General features: G+C 40.5%; 1 protein-coding gene across 5 annotated transcripts in view; it reads left to right on the top strand.

Annotated features, from left to right (window-relative positions):
- The window catches only part of LOC117997325 (nascent polypeptide-associated complex subunit alpha, muscle-specific form), a 110,699-nt gene that overhangs the window by 33,237 nt on the left and 52,231 nt on the right, over positions 1 to 25,231 (top strand). For all 5 annotated transcript variants that reach the window (XM_069509903.1, XM_034985587.2, XM_069509901.1 and 2 more), the window contains exons 2-3: positions 8,640 to 8,783; positions 9,308 to 11,028. In XM_069509903.1, coding sequence (XP_069366004.1) covers positions 8,640 to 8,783; positions 9,308 to 11,028 — 1,865 coding nt within the window. The remainder of the gene's footprint in view (positions 1 to 8,639; positions 8,784 to 9,307; positions 11,029 to 25,231) is intronic.

Raw genomic sequence — 25,231 nt, 5'->3', positions numbered from 1 at the left:
TAGTAGTTCAGCCTGTCGGCACTGACAAGCGGTTTAGCAGTCCGGTACAATGCCGCGTAAAAGTCGAAATGGTAAGAGTTGAGGTTTAATTCCAGTCCAATCGAATACTGTGTGGTGTTGTGTGTTAGTGGTGTGTATCGCTTGCTTTTCCTGCTTCTTTAGTAGTGGGAGGGCGGCAAAGCATGCTACACGTTGTAGGCGTATGATATGATTATACATGTCTCACACCCGGCTTTACTCTCATGTTTAGTCGACGTTAGCCCGACTAGTTTCTACTTTCGAACCCTTCCGGGGTCCTTTTTCACAGGCACTCAGTATGATATGATCACTATTTTGCTGAAGGAAACAAGTTATTTTCCTTCATCCTTTGCCAGTTTACAGTCTATGGCAAAAAGCCTTTTTTTTATTAGATTACACGTTAGCCCTTGACTACGATCTCACCTGGTGTTAATACAGTCTAAGGTGGTAGCGGGCTAACTTGGAAGGGGTATGGCAGTTTTACTAAACCCATACCCAAAATCTGTTTCTATCGGAAACCTGGCAGTACTTACTGTTGCCGACTAAGCAGCACAGACCGACCAAGGACCATTCTAGAAATTATAAGTTCCGAAAGTGCCTCTGCCGGGAATTGAACCCGGGACCACTCGATTTTAAGACCACAGCGCTCACCACTGCACCAGGGAGGTCGTCAAAGCAGCTACGCAGTAACCAGGGTTAAGCATAAATGGTCACATCTATCTGCAAACCAAATGTGAAGTGTCCAGCTGTAAGTATGGGAAAGCGTTGTCAAGTGTGGTATAAGTGCAAAGTATATTTACGTACATAAAGCTTTAATACATACCCCTGTTTATATTGCACTTGGATGTGTGAAGTACGACCATCTGGATACGTTCACAGCTTAAACCACAATATTTATAAGTGGCTTGAGCATTTTTTGTAAAAAAGCTTGACATATGGACATTCGCCATCTTGTTGATTTTGCGGCCACTGTCCAAACAATCACGAATCGATAGAAAAATAATATCAAAGTAAAAGTTCTGTTCACCCCTCGGAACTGAAGTAATCACCGACAAACTTATAAGTTTGTACTTAAAGCTAGCCTTATCTTATTACTATACAAAAAATGAGCCAGCCCTTCTGTCACCAGATGAGGCTATTAATCGCGGTGAAATATCTCGTAAAAAAAATTTGCACTATGACTCCATGGGCCCAGGGTCTCCACGGCAAACGAAACAAAAATGTAACTCTCGATAAGAGAGGCATACTTGCATACAAACTTTTTTTTAGGTAGTTATGTACTTTGTACACATTGCTGGACAGGCGACGTCAAACGAGGCGCAGGCAGTCGCTGGATTCAGGCGGCGCAAGACCGCGGTGTGTGGAAGTCCTTACAAGAGATCTATATCCAGCATTGAATTTCTGTCGGTTGACGATGATTATGAAGTAGGTTTTATTTTAGAGCAGTAGGTAACTATAATATTAAGAGCGTCCAAAACGGTCAAGCACGTAGATTTTTACTTGAGTCAAGCATTTTAACCCTTTACAAAGTTTGCTTGATGTTTGAGTCATGCATTTGCGTGCTTGACGCATGATTGATGCGATTTTATATATTTGCTTGACGGGACGTTGGGACAGTGTTCGAGATATGAGAAAAGTGCCATTTGCTAGATCAAGCCGCTTGACGGGCGTATCAAGCAGCTTGATCAAGTAAAACAAATCTACGTGCTTGGCGTCACGCCCGCCTGGCCGTCTCAGAAGCTCTTTACCTTCCTCTCACTATGAGTGAGAGCTATGATACCATCGTCACCGCAAACCGTAAACTCCGCCGACCGTGACAATATAGCGGACTGAGCCGACAAACGGTTGTTTCCGAGGAACAAGTAAATGATACCAAATCTTGGCTCCCATTCACTATAGACTTGGAGTCTGTGAGGGCCAGACTTTCGTTATTTTATAAAAGCTGAAAGTTTCCCTGGCTTCGGCCCCAACACAGAGTTGAACGATCAGCGTGGCTTTGGCACATAACAGGTAACAAAGACGTAAAATCATTCGTCAAAGTTTAAAGTTATACCTGCTACCCATAATTATAAATGCCAAAGTGTGTTTGTTTGTTGGTTTGTCCTTTAATCACGTCGCATCAGAGCAACGGATAGACGTGATTTTTTGCATGGGTATAGTTTAAGACCTGGGAAATGACATACAGGCTACATTTTATCCCGGAAAAATAAAAAGTTCCAACGGGATTTTTAAACCTAAATCTACGCGTACGAGTAGATTCGCGGTCTTAAGTCGCGGGTCTCAGCTGGTTTTTTTAATATTTTTTTCAGAATAGTACTACAATTCAAGTCACGTATTACCAGACAGTATCGTGGCAACCCCCTGCCAATGTGTTGGGTTGACGAAAGATTTTATACGTCTTTGTTATACCTGTTACAATATCTGCCAAAGCCACGATGTTCCAAACTTAATACTCGCTGATCGTTTCTCCCTGTGTTGGGGACAATGCGCATAGAAACTTTCAGGTTTTATAAAATAATGAATGTGTGGCCCTCATGGGCTCTTAGTCCACTATAACATTCGAAACCACACATCAAATACACTTTCGATGTACAAAAAATAGCTTATCGAAAGTGATTGGTTACATTGATCGGTGTTATAGGAGACACACTTTTGCCTATGCTCAGTCACTGTACTAAATATATAAAAGGAAAAGGTGACTGACTGATAAATCAACGCACAGTTCAAACTACTGAACGGATCGGGCTGAAATGTAGCATACAGATAGCTATTACGACGTCGGCATCCGTTAAGAAAGGATTTTTTAAATTCGACGCCTAAGGGGGTGAAATAGGCTTCTGAAATTAGTGTAGTCCATGCGGACGAAGTCGCGAGCATGAGCTAGTTTTAAACATAAACCTGTGACTGAAAAGAGGTAAAGATATTAACTTGATTCCGTGAATAGGGTATAGTTGACCGCCTAAAAATAGCATCTTGTATATTATTATGAACAATCTGTCAATACCTCCGCATACTCGCATCGTGTACCGGATTCAGTCATTTCCGCCGCGGCCCCTCTACAAAGAAAGAAAACAATTGGAATAAATCCACTTGGATTACTTTTATATTTATTGCTGGTTGTTAGTCTTTTGAGGACAGTAACTGCCACGGAATTCGATGTTAGCTAATAGAAATAGTATCCGCTGTTTTTAATACCGGAATAGAATGTTGCGGATTTTTAGCAACTCGTCACAAGAACGATCACAAAAACGTTCACGTACAATAAACTTCTTACGTTGTATAACACTAATTAATTACCTGTGTAACTATTTAAACAAATAAAAGAGACATTCTCAAAATATTGTATTTTATTTGCTCACTTTTCTTAACTTCTTAACAATTTTACATTTTAGTACTCTCGACTACATACTCCCAGATACTTCAGATACGTGAAGTATCTGGGAGTATGGCTCGACAAAAGCCTCAACTTCAAGAAACACATAGAGGAGGTAGCTAACAAAACACTGAAGCTCACGGAAGCCCTGTACAGATTAATGCCAACAAAAGGAGGTCCTAGAGCCAGCAAGAGGAGGGTGCTGGCATCAGTGGCACACTCCGTCATTCTATACGGGGCACCAATCTTCGAAGGGGCTATGAAAGTGGAACTTTACCGCAAAAAGCTGGAAGCTGTTCAAAGGCGATTGGCAATAAGCATCTGCGGAGCATATAGAACAGTTTCCACTGAAGCCGTTTTGGTAATAGCAGGGCTGGTCCCTATAGCCAAGCTGGCCAAGGAGCGGGCGAAGCTATTTGAAAGCAGGGAACAGACACCTGCAGAAGTTCGGGAGAATACCCTGACGGAGTGGGAAAGCGAATGGACAGGATTAGGTAAGGGCACCTGGACAAGGGAACTGGTTACAGACCTAAAAAAGTGGCACAAGAGGAAGTATGGAGAGGTAGAACGGTGGCTAACGCAGGCCCTCAGCGGTCACGGGGTGTTTAACACCTACCTTTTCGCAATTGGCAAAGCACCGAGCGAAGACTGCTACTTCTGCGGAGAGGAAGATACCCCGAGACGCGCAATTTTCGAATGTCCTGGTTGTGCCGATCTAAGGTCAAAAGCGCTAGGATCGACAGACGCGGAGGGTGTGAATGCCCACAACCTTGTAGCGCGCATGCTGTCGAGCGAGGACGCCTGGCAACGATATAGCCAAATGCTGCGGGCTATAATGATAAGAAGAGAAGAGCGGGAAAAAGAAGAAAAGAAGAAGTTAGAAATTTAGGAGGTCAGCACGAAGTAATGCTTACGCAGTTCCGTGCTCACCTTGGTAGACATGGGGAGGTTATTTTAGTCCGTGCGAGTCGGACACACCCTGCCAGCAGGCAGAAGTCCGTAGGGATTTTTTCCTCCCCCAAAGAAAAAAAAAGAAAAAAAAAAAAAAAAAAAGTACTCTCTCGACTCTGAAGACTATAGAGCGAGTTCCGACCACAGATACTATCTTATGATAGTATGCTACAGTTTGCGGCTGGACCTAGCCTCTTCTGGACTCCCACACGCCGCGGTCTTGCGCCGCTTGGATCCAGCGGCTTCTTGCGACTCTTTTGATGTCGTCTGCCTACCTAATGGGGAATTTGCCAACGCTGCGCTTTCCGGTGTGAGGTCGCCATTTCAGCACCTTGGGATAGAGTATTGGTTCTTAAAACTGTATCTCCCAACCGTTGCCACTTCAGCTTCGCAAGTAGCGACTCGTTGAGTTATACATTAAAGGTGACGATTATCGGAAAATGATACCAGCTTTTACGTTACGTTACGGATAATACGAGCTTTTTCGTTACGTTACGGATGTTTAGTAAAAAGTAGGTAACGCGAGCGGTTCGCGGCTCGCTGTATTTACTGGCTTTAGATACGAATGCTAACATTTTAACATGTTATATTCATAATCAATTACATTACTTACATAACCTTCAAATACCTTCTCGGTAGGAAAGGCATTCCGAACCAGTGGTAGATGCATTCGACTATTCGAAAGTACTTGTAAAAGTTTACTTGAATAAAAAAGATTTTTATTTATTTATTTAATAATACTAACATTGTTACATTCATATTTACCTGGTAAATAGCCAGCTTTATATTTCAAAAGCTCTAGTATCCAAATCAACGTTAATTAAATTGTAACTGTATGCAAATATGTCAGATTTTACATTAACTCGTACTGACGTTTTACTAGACATCGATGTGGGGAATAAATAGCTCACGTCGTTTTACCATTTCTATGCCTATTCTGATTTCTGTGGTAGCGGTCATTTACAGCACGTCCCTCGTAAAAAGAGTAAAAAGTTAGCATGATCGACCGTTATAAAAGTTTTAGATTAATTTACGAAAATCAAGGTGTTTCAAAAACAGGTCGGCAATCGCAGGTCCAGCGTACCTGTAATCTGTATTAGTAGAGATCAGAGATAGGTATGCTACTTTTTATCCCGAAATATCTAAGTTTCCCAGGAAAACCTGAATCCACGCGCAAAGAGTCCCGGGTCTAGTCAAGTAAAAAGTCGATTTCGTTTTTCAACAGCGTTAGCTCATAGACAACGAAGAACATATTGTATAGTTTGTATAGTACCTAGTTAGGCAGATAAATAACAGTCTAAAAATAGGAAGGAAACCACCGGATTTCGTAATCTTGAATTGGGCGTTTTGTATTACTACTCCAGTTTAGTGCGTTGAGATGTTTATGTGGTGTTGATATTTATTTTATTGTGTTGTGTTTGTTGTAATATAAGATGTTGCGAGTTTGTTTATCATCGAAATAACACTTTTTATTTTTTTGTGTAAGATATCTGATGATAGATGCTACCTGTCAAATTTCATGATTCTAGAATCTAGATCAACGGAAAGTACCCTATACCTTGACGGGCCTTGATCTTGACAGACACGACAGACAGACAGATAACGAAGCGATTCTATAAGGGTTTCTTTTCTCTGGAGATATGGAACCCTAAAATCGAAACACTTCCATATGCTTCCAAACTAAAAGGCGTTGCGAGGGTTTCGATGTTTTTGATGGGAAGTTTTTGACGACCTCCCTGGCGCAGTGGTGAGCGCTGTGGTCTTAATGGTGGGAGGTCCCGGGTTCGATTCCTGGCAGGGGTTTGGAATTTTATAATTTCTAAATTTCTGGTCTGGTCTGGTGGGAGGCTTCGGCCGTGGCTAGTTACCACCCTACCGGCAAAGCCGTGCCGCCAAGCGATTTAGCGTTCCGGTACGATGCCGTGTAGAAACCAAAGAGGTGTGGGTTTAATAAAAACTGCCATACCCCTTCCAGGTTAGCCCGCTATCATCTTAGACTGCATCATCACTTACCACCAGGTGAGATTGCAGTCAAGGGCTAACTTGTATCTGAATAAAAAAATAAAAAGTACAATTATAAAGTTAAATTAATAATTAGTAATTAGGAAGTTTATATTATTATAGGAAGTTTATATTATTATAGGAAGTACAATTATACTGAATGACAAATAGACCTACAGTATACCTAACTGTCCAACAGCTGATTCTCGTACACGTCTGACCTGGCTCAGATACGCTTTGAATTTATAAGGTAAATTGTAATACTGTCAATTGTACTGCATTATGTAGGTATACCGACTGCCGATCGTGATCGGGTTAATGTTCCGAACCGTTTCAATTAACGTTTTATATCCGTTTGGATTATTTAAAGGCGGTTTACATATCTATAGTAAATACCTACCTGGTAGCATTATTTTTTATTTTATTTTATTTTGTTTATTAGAAAGTACCTTCAACAGCGTAAATACATAATTGTTATTTAAATTTAAATCTAGTTATAACAGAAGGCCAAAAGAGATTACTTAAAATTATAATTAAAACTATTTTTAACAGAATAGATTTAGAATAAATGTAGGTATATACAATAATAAAATTACAACAGTGTGTGTGTATGCTTGTGTGTGTGTGTATGCGTGTGTGCGTGTGTGTATTATGATGGATGATGAAGTGGGGTGGCCTTCCAACAAAATTATTCCCCGTAAAAAGTGATTTATATGCATGAAGTTGCGTATACGTAACGCGACGTACTAAGTGATCTAGATACCTACTAGGTATACAGTATACTATATAATAGTAGGTAGGTATATTTATAAATTGTAAATAGCAACCCTACTTACTTATATAAATAACTAGGTGATGCCCGCGGCTTCTCCCGCGTGGATATAGGTTTTTAATATCCTGTGGGAACTCTTCAATTTTCCGGGATAAAAAGTAGCATATGTCCGTCCCTGGCATGAAAGCTATCTCTATACCAAATTTCATCAAAATCGGTTAAACGGGTGGGCCGTGAAAAGCTAGCAGACAGACAGATAGACAGACGGACAGACAGACACACTTTTGCATTTATAATATTAGTAGATATGGTTATTTTATTTATTAGTTAGTTATTTTATTACCCGGTCGAGTTTGTTGTGGGCTCTTCTCAGTCCGGCGCGTTTGAAACCCTCGTAGCGTTAGTTTTAAGTTCGCGTAATAATTATCACCACTATAATCTCACAAATCCAACTACCGACCATCAAAAAGTGTAATTTATTACCTATCTCTATATATAAGAAGTCGGTTAAAAATTAATTGCTAAATGTGTTGCTGATCGCAAATCTCGAGAACAGCTGAACCGATTTCGCTAATTCTTTTTTTATAATATTCCTTGAAGTATGGGGATGGAGAGAAAAAAATAATTCAACCTCCCCCTCAATTTTCTAAATTCCACCCGAGCGATGCCCGGGCGTGTCAACTAGTTTTAAATAATTTATTTGAATTTAGAATTTTTGAATTTTATTGCCTAGATTGTAAGTTGAGAGTTGAGACCTTATCTTTTTAGTTGTATTTAGTATGTACATAATATTACGAATGATTATTTAATAGATAAAACATTATGTAAGTAATTAAGAATACCCATCTACCTAATCTACATTAAATAATAATTTATAGGTAAAGTTGTTCTGTGTGCATATCTTGCGCATTCATTATGTTCAAATGTTACGTAAATAAAGAAAAATGTAGAGATTTCACGGTTATTCCAAATAGGTAGGTATTTAAATTAGCAACAATGCAATTTAAATACCTACCTACCATCTGGATAGGTAGGTACCAAATGCTATTGAACTCGATTGAATGTAATTGCAATTAATTGAAATGCGGTTTTGAACTTTAATTGTGAACTTATAGAGTCGCTCTTGTGATGCGCGTGTTAGTCGGCGACAATAATTTGTTACAAGCGTGACTAATATAATATCAACATTGCATAATACAAATGAGGCAAACAGGAGAAAGTTTACTATCTTTCGTTACCTATCAGTTAGTTAATGATAAATTAAAATAAAACATTTTGTTATTACCTAATAGCTGTAGGTAGGTACGTCTCTACCTGTTTTAGGTAGGTACCTACTTTACAAAAAATGTATAAATATCTTAAATATAGGCAGTTATTTTTATTAATAAAATAATAATAACAAATAATCAACAATCGAGACTAAAATACAATATTATTTTTCTGTTGAATGTAGTGCAGTTGAAAAACTTGTACCGCCATCTATCGATGAGTAGCAAACAACTTAATTCTTTTCTTTCTCCACAGGTGACAATGGCAGTAATCACGCTTTGTACCTCGAGACAATAGTCGAGGAGACGAGCGATGACCTGCGCTCTGAACGCTCTTCCGCTGCAACCTGGCTGTCAGATTCCGATGCTGATTCCGTCATTCATGTTCGGGGTACGGCAGGTAAAACTCAATTTTATTGTGCACATTTTTATACATCAGTGAAATTATTTATAAGTATTAATATTAATCTTTTGTATGTTTTACTTTAGTGTACTATATCTTAGATAAATTTAATGTGCAGCGCCTTCTAGTGTTGAGTAGTGAAACAAAATAGTAACTTATACATGTGATACAAAGTGCCTTATGTTTCCGCTAGATGGCATTGTCACAAAAGCTTTTCCTAAGTTTTGTTAAATAGGTACCCTACTTCTAGATTAAGTCTTTTTTTAACATTTAGAAAAATAGATCAATTATCATAATATTGATCACTATTTTTTATTATTTAAATGTTATTCAAGTGTTAGTATGAATTCAGGTACTTTTTTTTAATTTGGCAAGCTCATGCTAATTTTCTTTGCATCTATTGGATTCAGTCCAAAATATATAACTTTCTATGTCATTGTCATTACCGGTGCCCGAACGAGCTGGTCGTGCAGCTGGCTACCACGGGCAGATACTTAGTGAGTTTGTCTTCCTGCATCCAGGGTCGGAGTGCGACAGCGAGTCGGAAAGAGAATGGGCGTGCCCGGCCAAGAGGAGAAGGCGGGAGCGCGCCGCTTCGCCCACCAGTCTCGGATCCCTGTCGCGCTCGTCTAGTCTCGCCCAGTTCGAGTCCCTCGAGCGCTCCTGCGCAGCTCCCGTGTCCCCGAGCCTGTCGCCGGACTCCCTCGAGTCTCCTCCGGCCTCGCCGCCGCCTACGCGCCCGGCGCCGCGCGCTCACCTCTCCGCCGAGAACCTCAGCGAGGACAGCGGCTACAGCGAGCGCGCGCGCCGCCCGCCCCCGCCCGCGCGCCGCGCGCCCGAAATAGCGCACGGGCCGGCCGGCAGCGTGCCGTGCCTCGCGTCGCCCAGTGCCGCGCGCCGCCCGCCCCGCGCCGCGCGCGCCCTGTCGCTGCCCGCTGAGCTCGACGTGTGTGCCGAGCCGCGCCGTCTCGCCGCGCACTCGGCGCGATTTCGGCAGAGCTTCGAGGTGTGCGACAGCTTCACCGTCAGCGTGGCCGACCTCACCGCGCTCGACTACCGCGGGGGGCCGCGCCGGCCGCGCCTCCCGCCGCCACCGCCGCCGCCGCGTCCGCCGTGCCAGCCGCCGCCACCGCCGCCGCGTGAGCCCAGCGCTGGCAGCGACTCCACCACCGAGTCCGAGCGAGCCTTCGCGCGCGAGATGGAGGCGACCGCCCGCAGGCTCGACGAGACCGCGAGGCGAGCTCTCGCCGACGCCGGAAACTACGACCGGGAACTCTCTGTCCTGACCGCGCGGCGGCTGCGGGACTCGTGGGGCGCCTGGGATGACGTCCTCGACGAGCTCCGGCGGAGGATGGAGCCGTCCTCCGCGACTCCGTCGCCGCCACGCTCTCCGTCGCCGGATCCCGTTCGGGAGCCGGCGTTCGCGTCGACGCCGCTCCGCGCCGGGGACGCGCGGGTGCGTTCCACGCCCGAGCTGCGCGCGCGCTCCACGCCGCAGCGCGAGACGCCGGAGGAGCTGCGCGCGTCGCTGCAGCTGGTTGCGCCGCGCACGCCCGACCCCGCCCCGCCCGCGCGCTCAGTGTCCGCGGGCTCGAAAGGAGTGACGTTTTCCCCGGTAGTGGCCGAAGTGAGTTGGCGCGAGACGAGTGCGAGTAGTAGCGAGAGCTCGGCGCGATCGACGAGCGCGAGCTCGAGCTCGACGGTGGACGCGGCGGACGCCGAGGTGACGGTGGTGGAGGGGAGCGGCGAGGCGCGCGCGCCGCCGCCGCCGTCAGAGCGCGATATGACGGACGCGGGCGCACGCGCGCCGCGCAGCCGCATCGCCGGCTTCCTCTCGCGGTTTGCGAATTTCCGGTTCTCGGGGCGCAAGGAGAAAAAATGCAGGGGCGCAGGCGCGAACGGCAGGGCGGGCGGCACGGCGCCGGGCGCGGCAGACGCGGGGCAGCCAGCGCTGCCGGCGGCCGGGCCGCCCTACGTGCGCATCCCGCTGAAGGAGGAGGTGTCGCGGGCGGCGGCCTCCCCGACGCCGGGCGGCGTGGCGCACAAGCCGCCGCGGCCGCGCCCGCCGCCCGCCCCCGCGCCTGGCGTGCTGGAGACGGATGTGGACACGCAGCGCACGGTGCTGCACGCGCGCTCGCTGCTGGCGCTGGCGCCGCCCGCCGCGCCGCCCGAGCGCCGCGCGCCGCGCCCGCACAAGTCCATGGAGTTCCTGCTCGACAAGGACAGCGCGCAGGCCGTTCAGGTGAGTCCTACAGATCTTACTCTCGTAAGTAACCCGTCGATGTGTCTTGTCGTTGTCGCATAGTGCCGCAATGTTTACAAACATCGCGATCAATGCCGGTCGATGAACTTTCAATTCAGCGAGTCTACAAAGAAAACACCGTAATTTCATTCAGAACGGCCGTTTTCGAGGTCATGAAATTGTCCCCAAATGAAGTTGCCCCATTTTCAACGCAACACAACAAAGACTTTCAACTGCAACTAAATCCAATTACTCGTTCTCGTATATGTATAATCTATAGTTTACACAATTACCATAGTCCCCTATGCATTTCATGTGAAGTCTGGCACCGTAAACCCGAACAGTAATCCAAGAACAATGCGCTATGTAAATGACAACGGTATTCCAAATAGGGATCGCTATGTGAAGCATGTTCGCACGCAATGCTCGCGGAGGGCAGAGGTGAAAGTGCGGCCATCTGCACATAGACACAGCCCGCCATATCGGTAACCCACGATGGGCGTAACTGAGTTACGTACGAAGTCCGCATGGTGAGCTAATTCGATATAGCCCGGGCAGCGTCGATTTTGCGCCAGAACAGAAATTCTGACGGAAGGACCGCGATATATTTTCTCCTATAAGGAAATAGATATCTTTTTTTTATTTTTACAAAAAGCAATTTTACAACTCAGTCAATCACTAGGTACTTACTTTAGATTACTTTTTGTGGCTCATTTAGTTAATTGCTAGCTTATGCTCGCGACTTCGTCCGCGTGGACTACACAAATTTCAGACCATGGGGGTCTTAAGTCTAAGGTTCACCTTAATTCTTAGGGGTTGAATTTTCAAAAATCCTTTCTTAGCGGATGTCTACGTCATAAAAGCTATCTGCAGGCCAAATTTCAGCCCGATTCGTCCAACAGCTGTGCGTTGATAGATCAATCAGTCAGTCAGTAAGTCACCTGTTCCTTTTATATATTAGATTAAAAATCATTTTTATCAACACCATTTGAAATTCAGTAGAGTCAACTTTGCACTTTGGCTGTAACACTTAACAGTTTTATTATCAAGCCGTAAGCATAACTATCAGCCAATCGCACAATCGCGATCCAAATGCCAATAGCCAGTCCAATACCCATATCAGTTCACTATGACTCAACTGTATCAACTTTTATTGCCTATTCTCGGAAATGCCCCATAGAAACTCGTAAGACAATCTAGTTGGGCCGACAGTGAGATATTGGCTTCCTGACCAACTTATCATCGAGATAAGATAACATTAAGCTTTTACTTTGCTACTACGGCGAATTTCTAAAGCCTTCGTCAAACAAGACGCCTGGCGGTGCGGCAGAGGCGCATCACAATATGGCTCCCAGAACTTAAAATATAGGGAGCTAACAAATACAAACTAATAGAATAAAGTTGTTTATTTGGGTCATTTTGAACTATACACCTATTGTAACTGTTAAATTAAACCTAAAGTTAAGTATCACCTAGCGATAAAACTTGCAGAAGTCAGCTGCAAAGAGAATATAGCCGTGACTTGCCAGAGCTAACTTGCTAGTCAACACTAACGGCTTAAAAGCTGTAAAAGTAAAAAACAAATACATATTTATTGTTTATTAAATGACTAAAAACCAGCTGGACAGATTGATGCAGATTTTACGAAATCGCCCTACTGATGACAGCAGATGTCGACTAACGTGACCTCTGTCCTTTATTTTTTTCGGCGCGACCGAGGCTTCTGACGTTACCAGTTACTTGCATTTTCAGCACTGCGCTTCATGCAGCGCTTTCTGCAGGGCTTGCGGTTTAAAGGATGGGTTTATAAGTTTCATATAGTGGGCTCTTGTACTATTAGTAATGACGACTGCTATTGTTCACAAGGATTTAGCATACAATGCGGGACCTTTGACTGTGTAATGCAAAAATAAACATTTTATTTCATAAAAATATTACATTTGACGTGGAGCTGTAGGTACCTAAAGTTCACTAATTTCACAGAAAATAAAATATTTTTTATAGAAAAACATTTTTAGTGTCTTCTTTAACCGTTGAGGTAATGTGGATTCATAAATATTTATTTAAAAAAAACTTGATAAATTCTTAAAACGCCTGATTTTTATAACTAGTTACTACACCTAAACTAACTAACAACTAAACTTCTTCAATGAACCACGATACGCTTTACCAAAAATGGCAATGGTACTAGAATTCGATACCTATCTGAACTGAATACTATAAACGCCATAACTTTTGAGCTATATGAATTACTAGATGATGCCCGCGAATTCGTCCGTGTGGAATTAGATTCTTAAAAATCCCGCAGGAACTCCTTGATTTTCCGGGATAAAAGTAGCCTATGTGTTAATCCAGGATATAATTTATCTCCATTTCAAATTTCATCCAAATCCGTTCAGCCGTTTTTGCGTGATTTAGTAACAAACATCCAAACATCCGAACATCCAAACATTCACACTGTCACATTTATAATATAGGATATTCACGCGGACGAAGTCGCGGGCATCAGCTACGAGCTAGTAAGGCCACATGAGTAGATATCCTCGTGTGGTAAGGCTATAAGCAACACTGTAGCTACTTATAAATTATAGGTAGGCTCTCTTGACTGTTCTGTGATTATAATTTTCGGTGTCATTGTCATTATTAAACGTCCTTAGTGTAAAACAATTAGCAATATCTCATACAATGAGTCCCACGCTTATTCTGTAGCATAGCGTGACAAGTACTTGATATATATTTATAAAATTTTGATTATATATTTTTTGACGGTGATAATAAAAAGAATACCCCCGATTAGAAGGCGGACGTCCTAACCACTAGACTATCACAGCTTAAGCTGCAGAACTCATAGTAAGCCCTATATTTATGACCCGTATAATAAATTATACTTACAGGTAGGTACTTCTATTATCCATGACACACTACCTACTAGCGGTTTCTGATATCATCAAACTAACGGGTGAATAGTAATCAATTTATTACCATTTGCACCTTGATCGGTGCGCAATATAGAACATAGCACCTTACTTCTAAATGACGTGTGCGTGAATAAAATCCTAAAATTTTATATTTACGGGATCATCTAAGAAAACTCCTACGCGCACATGTTGCCTACTAGTTTTGCAATCACAGTACAAGTACCTATTTTTAGGGTTCCGTACCTCAAAAGGAAAAACGGAACCCTTATAGGATCACTTTGTTGTCTGCCTGTCTGTCTGTCTGTCAAGAAACCTACAGGGTACTTCCCGTTGACCTAGACTAGAATCATGAAATTTGGCAGGTAGGTAGATCTTATAGCTGACATAAGGGGAAAAATCTGAAAACCATGAAAATAGGGTTAGATCAAACAAAAAAATTAAATTGTGGTCATGAACTAATAATTAGTATTTTCAATTTTCTATGTAAGATAACTATATAAAGTGGGGTATCAGATGAAAGGTCTTCACCTGCGCATTCTGAAACAGATTTTTATTTATTTTTATGTATCATAGTTTTTGAATTATTCTGCAAAATGTCGAAAAAATACGACTGTACTACGGAACCCTCATTGCGCGAGCCTGACTCGCACTTGGCCGGTTTTTTTATTAAACATTTGAAGTCAACATTTTATTTCAAACCTGTAGTCACTCTTTTATTTTGCAGTGAAATGACCGAAATCGGAACAACTTTTTCTCTGATTTCTGTAGGTAACCGTTAATTGACAAAAAGTTCTACTTTTCTTATAGGTACCTACTTGCAACTTAAGTTTTCTTTGCTTGGCCGTTATATCAAAGATTGATTGATGCTCTTTCTAAGATTTCGTAAACTTTGCTAAATGTACTTTTTTAGGTATACGTAAGTCGTTGTACTCACCTACATAGAAACCAGATTGTTTTATAACCCACTTTATACAATAACTAGCTTATGCCCGCGTCTTCGTCCGCGTGGATTATACAAATTTCAAACCCCGGGATTTTCAAGTACCTTTAGGGATTGAAATTTTCAAAAATCCTTTCTTTGCGACTGCGGATGTCTATACGTCATAATAGCTATCTGCATCTACGTAGTAGTACATGCAAGTTCTTTGATCTGCATATCAAATTTCAGCCAGATCCGTCCAATAGTTTGAGCTGTGCGTTGATAGATCAGTCAGTCACTCAGTTAGCTTTTCCTTTTATATATATAAGTAGGTATAGATAATGTGTCGAATTCAGCAATTTAATATGTAAGTACGGGTATTTTGAAAGGTTTTTATTTGCAAAAATTTTACTAACGTAAAAACTATTACTAAAAAACTCGAAAGGAAAAAAGGTCATAATCTAAATATCTATAAAAATCGAAATCTAATAAATAGTAATATTTTTTACCTATCGCTTTCTACCTTAATCGAAACAACTTCGAAAGGTACTAGAAAGGAAAACTTTCATTTCATTTTCCGCTTGATTTATACTTACGTGTTATCATGGTTGGGGAGATTTAGATAAAACTTGAAAAACTTAGGTAGGTAGGTCTTAGGTAGTCTATCGGAAAATTTCAAACCTAAATAGAGCACTGGAACTTTTCCAGACAGTTTTAAAAATTTGAAAAAAGGTTTTTTTTCATAAAGCTTTCTAGGCGGGCGTCCCGAGTCTCCCGCGTGTTTAATATTCAGCACAGCAGTATACCAATTTCAACCGTATGTCAAATGTATAAAGCTGGGTTTAAGTTGTCATCAAATAGATTTGATTCCACTCCACTCGTTGATATGAGTCGGCCAAAGGTTTTAACTAGTATGCCAATTTCAACGGGTACTTCCCGTTGACCTAGAATCACGAAATTTGGCAGGTAGGTAGATCTTATAGCTGACATTTGGGGAAAAATTTGAAAACCATGAATGTAGGATTAGATCACACAAAAAAAATTAAATTGTGGTCATAAACTAATAATTAGTATTTTCAATTTTCGAAGTAAGATAACTATATCAAGTGGGGTAGGTATCATAGAAAGGGCTTCATCTGTGCATTCTAAAACAGATTTTTATTTATTTTTGTGCATCATAGTTTTTGAATTATCGTGCAAAATGTGGAAAAAATACGACTATAGTACGGAACCCTCGTTGCGCGAGCCTGACTCGCACTTGGCCGGTTTTAACCACTGCAGAACTCTCGTCAAAGTCGACAGCAAGGGGAGGGCTTGCTACCTCCGCCGTTGACCTATTTCTAAAAATAGCACGAGGATTATCGCTTCAACGTGACAAGTGACAACATTTTTATCCCTATTTCTTTTGATGTTTTATGATGGGAAAAGAGTTGAGAGCTTGTCATAGAATTTACAAAGTAATGCTCTAACGCCTATAAATAAAACCAGCTAAATGCCAGTCAGGCACACCGAAAGCTCCGAACCTTAGAAGGATACGTCTATAATTATTTTGTTGCTTAAATTATCTCTACCTGCAAATATAAGGTTGTGATCGCAATGTGATATAAATCAGTACCCTTATTATAAATGCGAAAGTGTGTTTGTTTGTTGGTTTGTTAGTTTGTCCTTCAATCACGTCGCAACAGATTGATGTGATTTTTTGCATGGGTATAGATAAAGATCTGGAGAGTGACATAGGCTACTTTTTATCCCGCAAAATCAAAGAGTTCCCACGGGATTTTCAAAAACTTTATTCCACGTGGACGAAGTCGCGGACATCAGCTAGTAATAATAATAACTACAAAATTGTTTTCAAATTTTTCCCTTTAGGTTTTAGAAATTAACTTTTTTTTCAGTTTTTTTCAGTACTTATAAAACTTTGACTAAATTACCAGAATTTTTAAAATTATTATCTTCGTAAGTATAATTTGTTCATAATTTTCTCCAGGTTAAAGAAAAACCATATTAATTTATGTTCAGTTTGGTAAACGTTCAATCTTCAGCAGAATGAGAGATCACACATACCACATAGCCTTTTCAAAACTCTTCGAATCGCTAAGGCTTACGCTTGTGTCAAAGAGTCAAAGCCTTTGGAGAGGCCTAATCCCGCCATCTTTTTCGTTCAGTTGAAATGTCGAGAGTCATTCACGGTTATTACCATTCGGAGCTACCGCGGCGGCTTTTCAATAAACATATTTGACACTGACTGATGCCCGCGACTTCGTTCGCATAGGTTTAAGTTTTTGAAAAACCCCTCTGTTTTTTCGGGTTAAAAAGTAGTTTTTATGTCTATATGTAAAAAACCGGCTAAGTGCGAGTCAGACTCGCGCATCGAGGATTCCCGTTCCCGATACTATAGTCGTATTTTTTCGACATTTTGCATGATAAATCAAAAACATCATTATGCATCAAAATATCGATGATAAAAATAAATGAAAATCTCTTTTCAAATGTACAGGTAAAGTCCTTTCATATGATACACCACTTGGTGTATTTATCTTACTTTAAAGGTAGAAATTTCTGATTAAATGTTCATGATCACATTTTTTTTTTTTGATGTAACCACAAATTCACGGTTTTTAGATTTTTCCCCTTATGTCTGCTGGCTATAAGACCTACCTACCTGCCAAATTTCATGATTCTAGGTCAACGGGAAGTACCCTAAAAGTTTCTTGACAGATACGACAGACAGACAGAAAACGAAGTGATCCTTTTTCCTTTTGAGGTACGGAACCCTAAAAAAACGGAAGCCGGAAGGGCATTCCATATTCTAGCAGTGCGTATTAGAAACGAGGAAACAAATCGCTTCGTATGAGTCTGAAGATGGGTAAGTATTTTTTTCAAGATAGCAGTTCCACCGTTTAATCTTTGTGGACCAAAAGGAAGGATCAGTTGCTCTATATGAGTTTCTGTTAGTTGGTTATCTACCACCGGCAGGGAAGGTTGATTCCACCGAACAGCCGCCAGGAAGTCTGAAGCGTGATGAACGACAAGGACGAGGTATGTCACTTGCATAGCTTCATCATTCTGATTGATTTCTTCCCGGCATTTTACAGGAACGCTGAATGGCTTTACAGTACGGATTTGTCGGTCGATTATCTAGAACTGAGCCAATTTGAAGAAGATCGTTCTTAATAGGGGGCTTGTTCGTAGTGGGCTCCAAACAAACGTAGTTTGGCTCTCATCTATATATACATACAAAAGGAAAAGCTGACTAACTGACTGACTGACTCAATGACTGATCTATCAACGCACAGCTCAAAGCACTGGACGGATCGAGCTGAAAGGCATGCAGATAGCTTTTATGACGTAGGCATCTGCTAAAAAAGTATTTTTTTTAATTCAACCTCTAAGCGGTTAAAATAGAGGTTTGAAATTTGTGCTGTCCACGCGGACGAAGTCGCGAGCATAAGCTAGTTTGAATATAATTACCTAATTAGTAACGAATCAAACTCATTGTGAATCTAGTTGTTATAGGTACCTACAAGTCCGCTATTTTGTAAAAACCTCGTTTCAGCTGTACCTAAATGATAAAACATACATATGTGTCAATCGATAGACTAAGTACATAGTTACAATTAAAAAGTGTTCAGTGACGAAAGGTTGTAAGTGATATAGGTACTTTCTGAGATATTTTAGTTCCAAATTATTAATGCTTTATTTTCTACGGTTTTAAACTCAAATATATATCTCAGAAAGTATATTATCACTTACGACATTTCATCACTGAATGCTTTTTTATTTATTCATTCAGATACAAGATACGATTGACAGGTGTTTTATCACTGGCCGAAACGAGGTTTTTGCCAAATGGCGGACTTGTAGATAGGTTGTTCCATATAAAAATGTTCAAACCCTTTTGTAGATTCGGTATATTAATATCTGCGTCTGTGGTTCTCCAGATTTCCGGTTAAATATTCAGTTTTTAAGTTACACGGTCTTAAGACATACAAATCTTTAAACCCGTATAATTTTATATTCAGTTATATTTACGGAAAACTGGCAAACCACAGACATAGACAAATGAAACGCACCCACAGAACGCACCCTAACGAAAAAGATGACTCAACTTTTAAAGAGATCTATTTATATGCAATACGGAATAACAGACGTATAAATAAAGCTAAATCAAATCCAGATAGTAAATAATGGGTAAACAGAGCTATCCAAGGTCACTTTATACATTAATAGCGTCGATATTTAATCGATAGAACTGTTTTGGCGCTCAGTCATTTAAGCTTATGTGCTTTATCGACTCTTTTGTTTATAATAACAGACTGTTTTTTCTTTATTTTAATAAAAAAATTGTTAGATTAAATTAAGAGGAGTTTATTTCGTAGCGCGCTCCATACCATGATCAACCCATCGCCAGCTCACCACAGAGCACGGGTCGCCTCTCAGAATGGGGGTTTTAGCCATAATCTACCACGCTGGCCAAGTGCGGATTGGCAGACTTCACACACCTTTGAGAACATTATGGAGAGTTCTCAGGCATCCAGGTTTCCTCATGATGTTTTCCTTTACCATTACGTTAAAGCAAGTGATATTTAATTACTTGAAACGCACATAACTCAAATAGAGGTGCGTGCCGGGATCGAACCAGGGACCTCCGATTATGAGGCGGACTTCCTTACTTACCACTAGGCTATCACAGCTTGCGCTCCATACAAACATAATAAAATACATATTTAAAGACGTCCGCCTCATAATCGGACTATCACTGCTCATCTAATAAGCTAATCACATATTTATTGTTTTGTATAGCTTTCAGAATCAAACTTGATACTAATAATAAAAAAATGCAATTTATAAAATTACTGAAAATTACACTAAAATACACTTTGACAAATTTTTAAACGGTTTGAAAAGTTTGAATCATCAAAGTTTTCATACAGTTGCACATACAAAACTTAAAATTCATGCTCAACTTACAAGCATTGAATAATTATATGTACTAACGTACTTACAAGTAGGAAAGTTACACAAACTAAGTTTCTCTCTGTTTTTAGAACCCTTTTTCAATTTGCCTCTTCAATTATAAACTAATATGCGCTAACAAGAGTTTCCGGAGTCCGTCCAGGGCCACTGACGGAAATCCTTTGAGCCTACAGCCGCTAACATACTCGAAGCTAGGAAATCTGATTACAGCCTCAACTCTCGCGGGCACTCTCCAATTGCTGCTAAATCAAGTTACCTCGTGGGAACTCTTAAATTTTCACAGACAGACAGACGGACATACAGACACACTTTCGCATTTATAATATTAGTATGGATTAAAACAAATTAGAGAAATATAGATATCAACTTTAATATTCCTCCTACATCAATGCTAGAGATTAATTTGTGCATATAAATTTTATTTTGGAGTATCACTATTTCTGCTAAGACTTTAATTTGAAACTATTAAATAATATTATGAGCTTAATATTTTTCGTTACGGTATTAATTGTAAAAATTCAACTCTGAGATCACTTGAATCCAATCCACAGAGAGGCTCTCATTAAATATGCAATGGCTGAACGAACTGGCTAATTAATACTTATATTTTATACAATAATATGAAAGCTTCTGTTGAGCGCAGCAGTTAACAAGCTACTCAGGCGTTCATATGGTGGCCACTTATAATTATAAATAACTAGCTTATGCCCGCGACTTCGACCGCGTAGGCTACTAGGAAATTTCAAAACCCTTAGGGGTTGAATTTTCATAAAATTCTTTCGTAGCGGATGTCTACGTTATAACAGCTATCAGCACGCTAAATTTCAGCCCGACCCGTCCAGTAGTTCGAGCTGTGCGTTGATAGATCAGTCAGTCAGCTTTTCCTTTTATACAACGTTAGTTTTAGTATACGCAAAACATTAAAAAAGTCAAGTGCGAGTCGGACTCGCACACGAAGGGTTCCGTACCATCAAAGTAAATCATCGTACGTAAAAGAAATAACAATTTTTTGTGATCACAAATTCACGGTTTTCGGATTTTCCCTTTATTTGTGCTATAAGGCATTGCTATTTGCCAAATTTTATGATTCTAGGTCAACGGGAAGTACCTCATACGTTTGGATTCCCTTGACGGGTCTTGGCAGATGATACCACAGACAGACAGACAACAAATGATCATATAAGGGTTCCTTTTTTCCCTGAACATACCTAGAAGATAGATAAGAGAACTCTAAAAAATTAAAGATTTTGGCCTAGCTGCTTTAACGGTGAAGGAAAACTTCCGATCAGAGCGGTAATTATTTATACTCTTGGAAATACACCTTGACAATGGCAGTTTCCTTTTTTACAGTCAACGATAAGCTGAACCATGATAATAATGAACATTCATGGCAAAAAAGTTAATATTATACTTGCGTGCGATCTTTTAACAATGCATCATTATGACGTAAAGAACAGTTTACAACTTACGGATACCTACTTGTAAAAAATATTTCGTGTACTTCAACAGGTACAAGAAATATTTTTCTCAATCTGCTTCAGTAAGCAGATTTAGTTTTAGCCTGGTAGACTCCATTTCGAAAAACTAAGCCAATTGTAACCTCTCCTAACCAAATTAAATGATAGAAAAGGCACGCACTAACCTAAGCAATATGTCTTGATAGAGCGATTGAAAAAATTTAATTGGTCAAATTATTATATGCGACGACCTTCAGTGGACGACGGATCAGTGGTAAGCGCTGTGGTCTTATTAGTGGGAGGTCCCGGGTTCGATTCCTGGCAGGGATTTGGAATTTTATAATTTCTTAATTTCTGGTCTCGTCTGGTGGGAGGCTTTGGCCGTGGCTAGTTAACCCTACACCTAACACCCTACCGGCAAAGCCGTGCCGCCAAGCGATTTAGCGTTCCGGTACGATGCCGTGTAGAAATCAAAGGGGCATGGGTTTATTAATTTAATGAATTCTAGCCCCATAAACTACCGCTATACAATTCACGTTATTTTATTACTATAGTCCAAGACCGTATTTACATGATGGATTGAGGCTTGAACCTATTGCAGTACCTCCATTGTATGTTTGTCATACAAACCGACATCACCGCTCAATCGACTTTGCTAGATCAAGCCTTCAAGCTTCATGCAAATTAGAGGAATATTTGATGGTGTGCAGGCTGCATACGGCGGTAGTTCATAAAGAAATTACCAAGTCAAGAGTTTACAATCACCATAAAAGACAACCAGCCGCATTTCATTCAAAGTGAAATTGTTCGCCTCAGGGTGATTTGTTCAGGCAAGGTCGTGTATTGCCGAGATTGATTCTAAGCCAACCGGTTACAGATGTGATGCAAATCACAAATGTAGGCGCATTGTTGCCACACCTTGGAAGAGAGATGTCTTGCAAAATTACTATCCACGTTTACACTGCTGCCTGGGTAGGAATTTTTAGAGGCTAAGGCCCAGCTTTTCAATTTATTTTATTTGTTACTAGCTGATACCCGCGACTGCGTCCGCGTGGAATTAGGTTTTTTAAAAATCCCGTGGGAACTCTTTTCCGGGATAAAAAGTAGCCTATGTCACTCTCCAGGTCTTTATCTATACCTATGCAAAAAATCACGCCAATCCGTTGCACCGTTGCGATGTGATTGAAGGACAAACCAACAAACCAACAAACAAACACTTTCGCATTTATAATAAGGGTACGGATAGAACCGCCCACAGAATTACACACATATATTACTGATAATATGCCTTAACTTCTATAGGTCTCATGTAACTTCATTTATGGGCAGTTACATCGTGCATTAAAACAGAAGTCTATGTTATTGACCATGTGGGAGTTTTTCGTAGTTATTTTAGGTCGTCCAATGGCCAAACCCTTCTCATTCTGAGAGGAGATCCGTGCTCAGTAGTGAACAGTGTGACTCGATGGGAAAAAGTGGGCCTAAATGTAGAAATTCTTAAAAATGTGAAGCAGTTTCCATTTTCTATGGCTTGTTTGGAACAAACTTGAGCAATGTTTGGCAAGGGTTTCACAAGACAACGACGTGCAAAAGTTTAAAAGTGACAATTTTATTAGGGGCTAAAGTTTAGGCAACCACGGGTGCGAGAAATCCGATACCAAGAAAAGGTTATGTACAGTCAAAGGCCAAAAATCGTTAAGTACCTTAATGATCAAATTACGATTATTTCTTACGATCAATCTGAACAAGTTATAAAGTCTTGGCATTGTAATTAAATCTAATTCACATAATAGTGAAATTATAATCTGCCGTCAAACCCATTGTTTTACAGTGTAACAGTAGACGCTTGCATTCTTGGTAGCATTCCATGGTAACAGGATATAAATTTTAATACATAATTACTTTAGATTTACCTTGCACATAAATTATGTGACAAATAGGTCTTAAGTATTGTAATACGATTATAAACAAGCTACGAGACGTTATTGTACCCAGAATGCCTTTGAAAACGAACTATTCGCAATCGTGATCCTACTCGGCTGTATCTATGGTTTTACTACTTTTACATTTATGGAGAGAGAGCCAGCGCGTGCCAGACCTTCGTTATTTTATAAAAGCTGAAAGTTTCTCTGAGTAATGTCCACAACACTGGGAGGAACGTTTGTTTGGATGTTTGTTTGGATCATGGTGGATTTAGGAAATAACAGGTAAGAAAGGTGCAAAAAAATCTTACGTCAAAGTACCTATAGTCTAATTTTATATATTTTCTTCAGAATAGTATTAGAAATCACGTCATGCATTGCCAGACAGTGTCGTGGCAACCCCCTGCCAGACACCCTTAAACTTTTAAACTTAAACAGCGATCACGTACTCATCCGGTCCGAATCCTTTATAAAATAACGAAGGTCTGGCACGCGCTGGCTCTTAGTCCATTAGTCTGTTGGCATGCCACATGCGTATTACTCTTACTAAAATCAAAGGCTTTGATGGCACTTTTACCCGCAAAGCCTTTACTTAAATGACGTTCCGTCGCGTTCGTTGGTTGTGTTGTAAATCCAAACAACGACTTATGTGGAGGTGTAATGAAACTCACCTTAGGTATAATTAAAGTGCAATTTAACTTCCTGCGTAGGTATATGTTGATGTTAATTCAAAGTTAATTTGGTATTTTGTTTTGATTGACGTACGAGTGGCTCATTAGTCATTACTCATTACATATTTTTTAAACATAAAAACAGGAAAATCATGGTCGTAGGCAAATAAACGAGTAGGTATTGTGGTTAAATAAGGTAATTATTAATTATACTCACATTTAAAAAAAAATAGGAATAGCGAACAAACCTTAAGGCGATGGTCACCTGATGTGAAGTGATTTCCGCCGCCCATGAACATTTGCAGCACCAGAGGAACTGCCGATGCGTTGCCGGTGTTTCAGTAATTTGTTGATCAGCCCCTTTACTTGAATATTTGATCTAACTCAAATTTTATTAGTGGTATAGCGGTAAATAATTTGAATATTATGGTAAAGAATAGAGGACGAAGACTACGATTACTTTGTATTATTTAATGCAACCAGAGATCTCAAGTGCCTTTTAAAAAACACTTGGTTGGTCCTCATTTTGATAGAATAACCGAAAAATCACTGGTTTTGAGAATGCAACAATTCTAAAGAAATAGAGTTGAATCATTGTTTTGTATATTATTAATTTGAGTAGGTATATCGTACAGTATCCGCGGTGCAAAAAGCGTATATGATAAATCAATACGTAATTTAATATTTCATCCCTTTCTGAACATTTCCACTTCTAAATCGGCTTCAATATTCAATTTAGGGTAGGTAGGTACTTCAAAAGCTCGCATGGAAATTGAACGGAAAATCTAATTCTTATTTATGTAATTGTATTTGATATTTTCTTGCACTTTTTTGGATCACTTGTAGATAAGGTTTAGGATTACGAGGTCTATAGGTAACCTTTTCGTTTTATGTCTTGTAGGTGCCCCAAATTGGCCAATTTACTTTGCCAATATCATGTATCGCCAATTTTGTGGCGACATCTGTTGCTATTCCAATACTAAAAATATATTGCTCATATAGTAGCACTAAAAATCTATACCTATATGTGCGAGTTGGCATTATGTTAAACAACATTTATTTACGCTCATATCTTAAAATTCTGATTATGAATGTATCACTTATAGACATACGTTATTCACGTACATCTTTAATGTTTAAAAAATTCATTAAAGCACTGTTTTGTTAACCAAATAAAGATTTAAAAAAAAACCCATTAAAGTAGGTACAGTTCGGTATGCTTCATGCCTCTGGATTCTACTATTTGGCGTCATGGCGGCAAATCCAGGCGTCGCCTTTGGCCGTTTACGTAAGACATATGCACAGATAAAAGAAACAAGGACGTATGCTATTATCTGTG

This window comes from Maniola hyperantus, chromosome 4 (assembly GCF_902806685.2).
Source record: "Maniola hyperantus chromosome 4, iAphHyp1.2, whole genome shotgun sequence".
NCBI lineage: Eukaryota > Metazoa > Arthropoda > Insecta > Lepidoptera > Nymphalidae > Maniola > Maniola hyperantus.
This window is presented reverse-complemented; position numbering and strand designations above follow the sequence as displayed.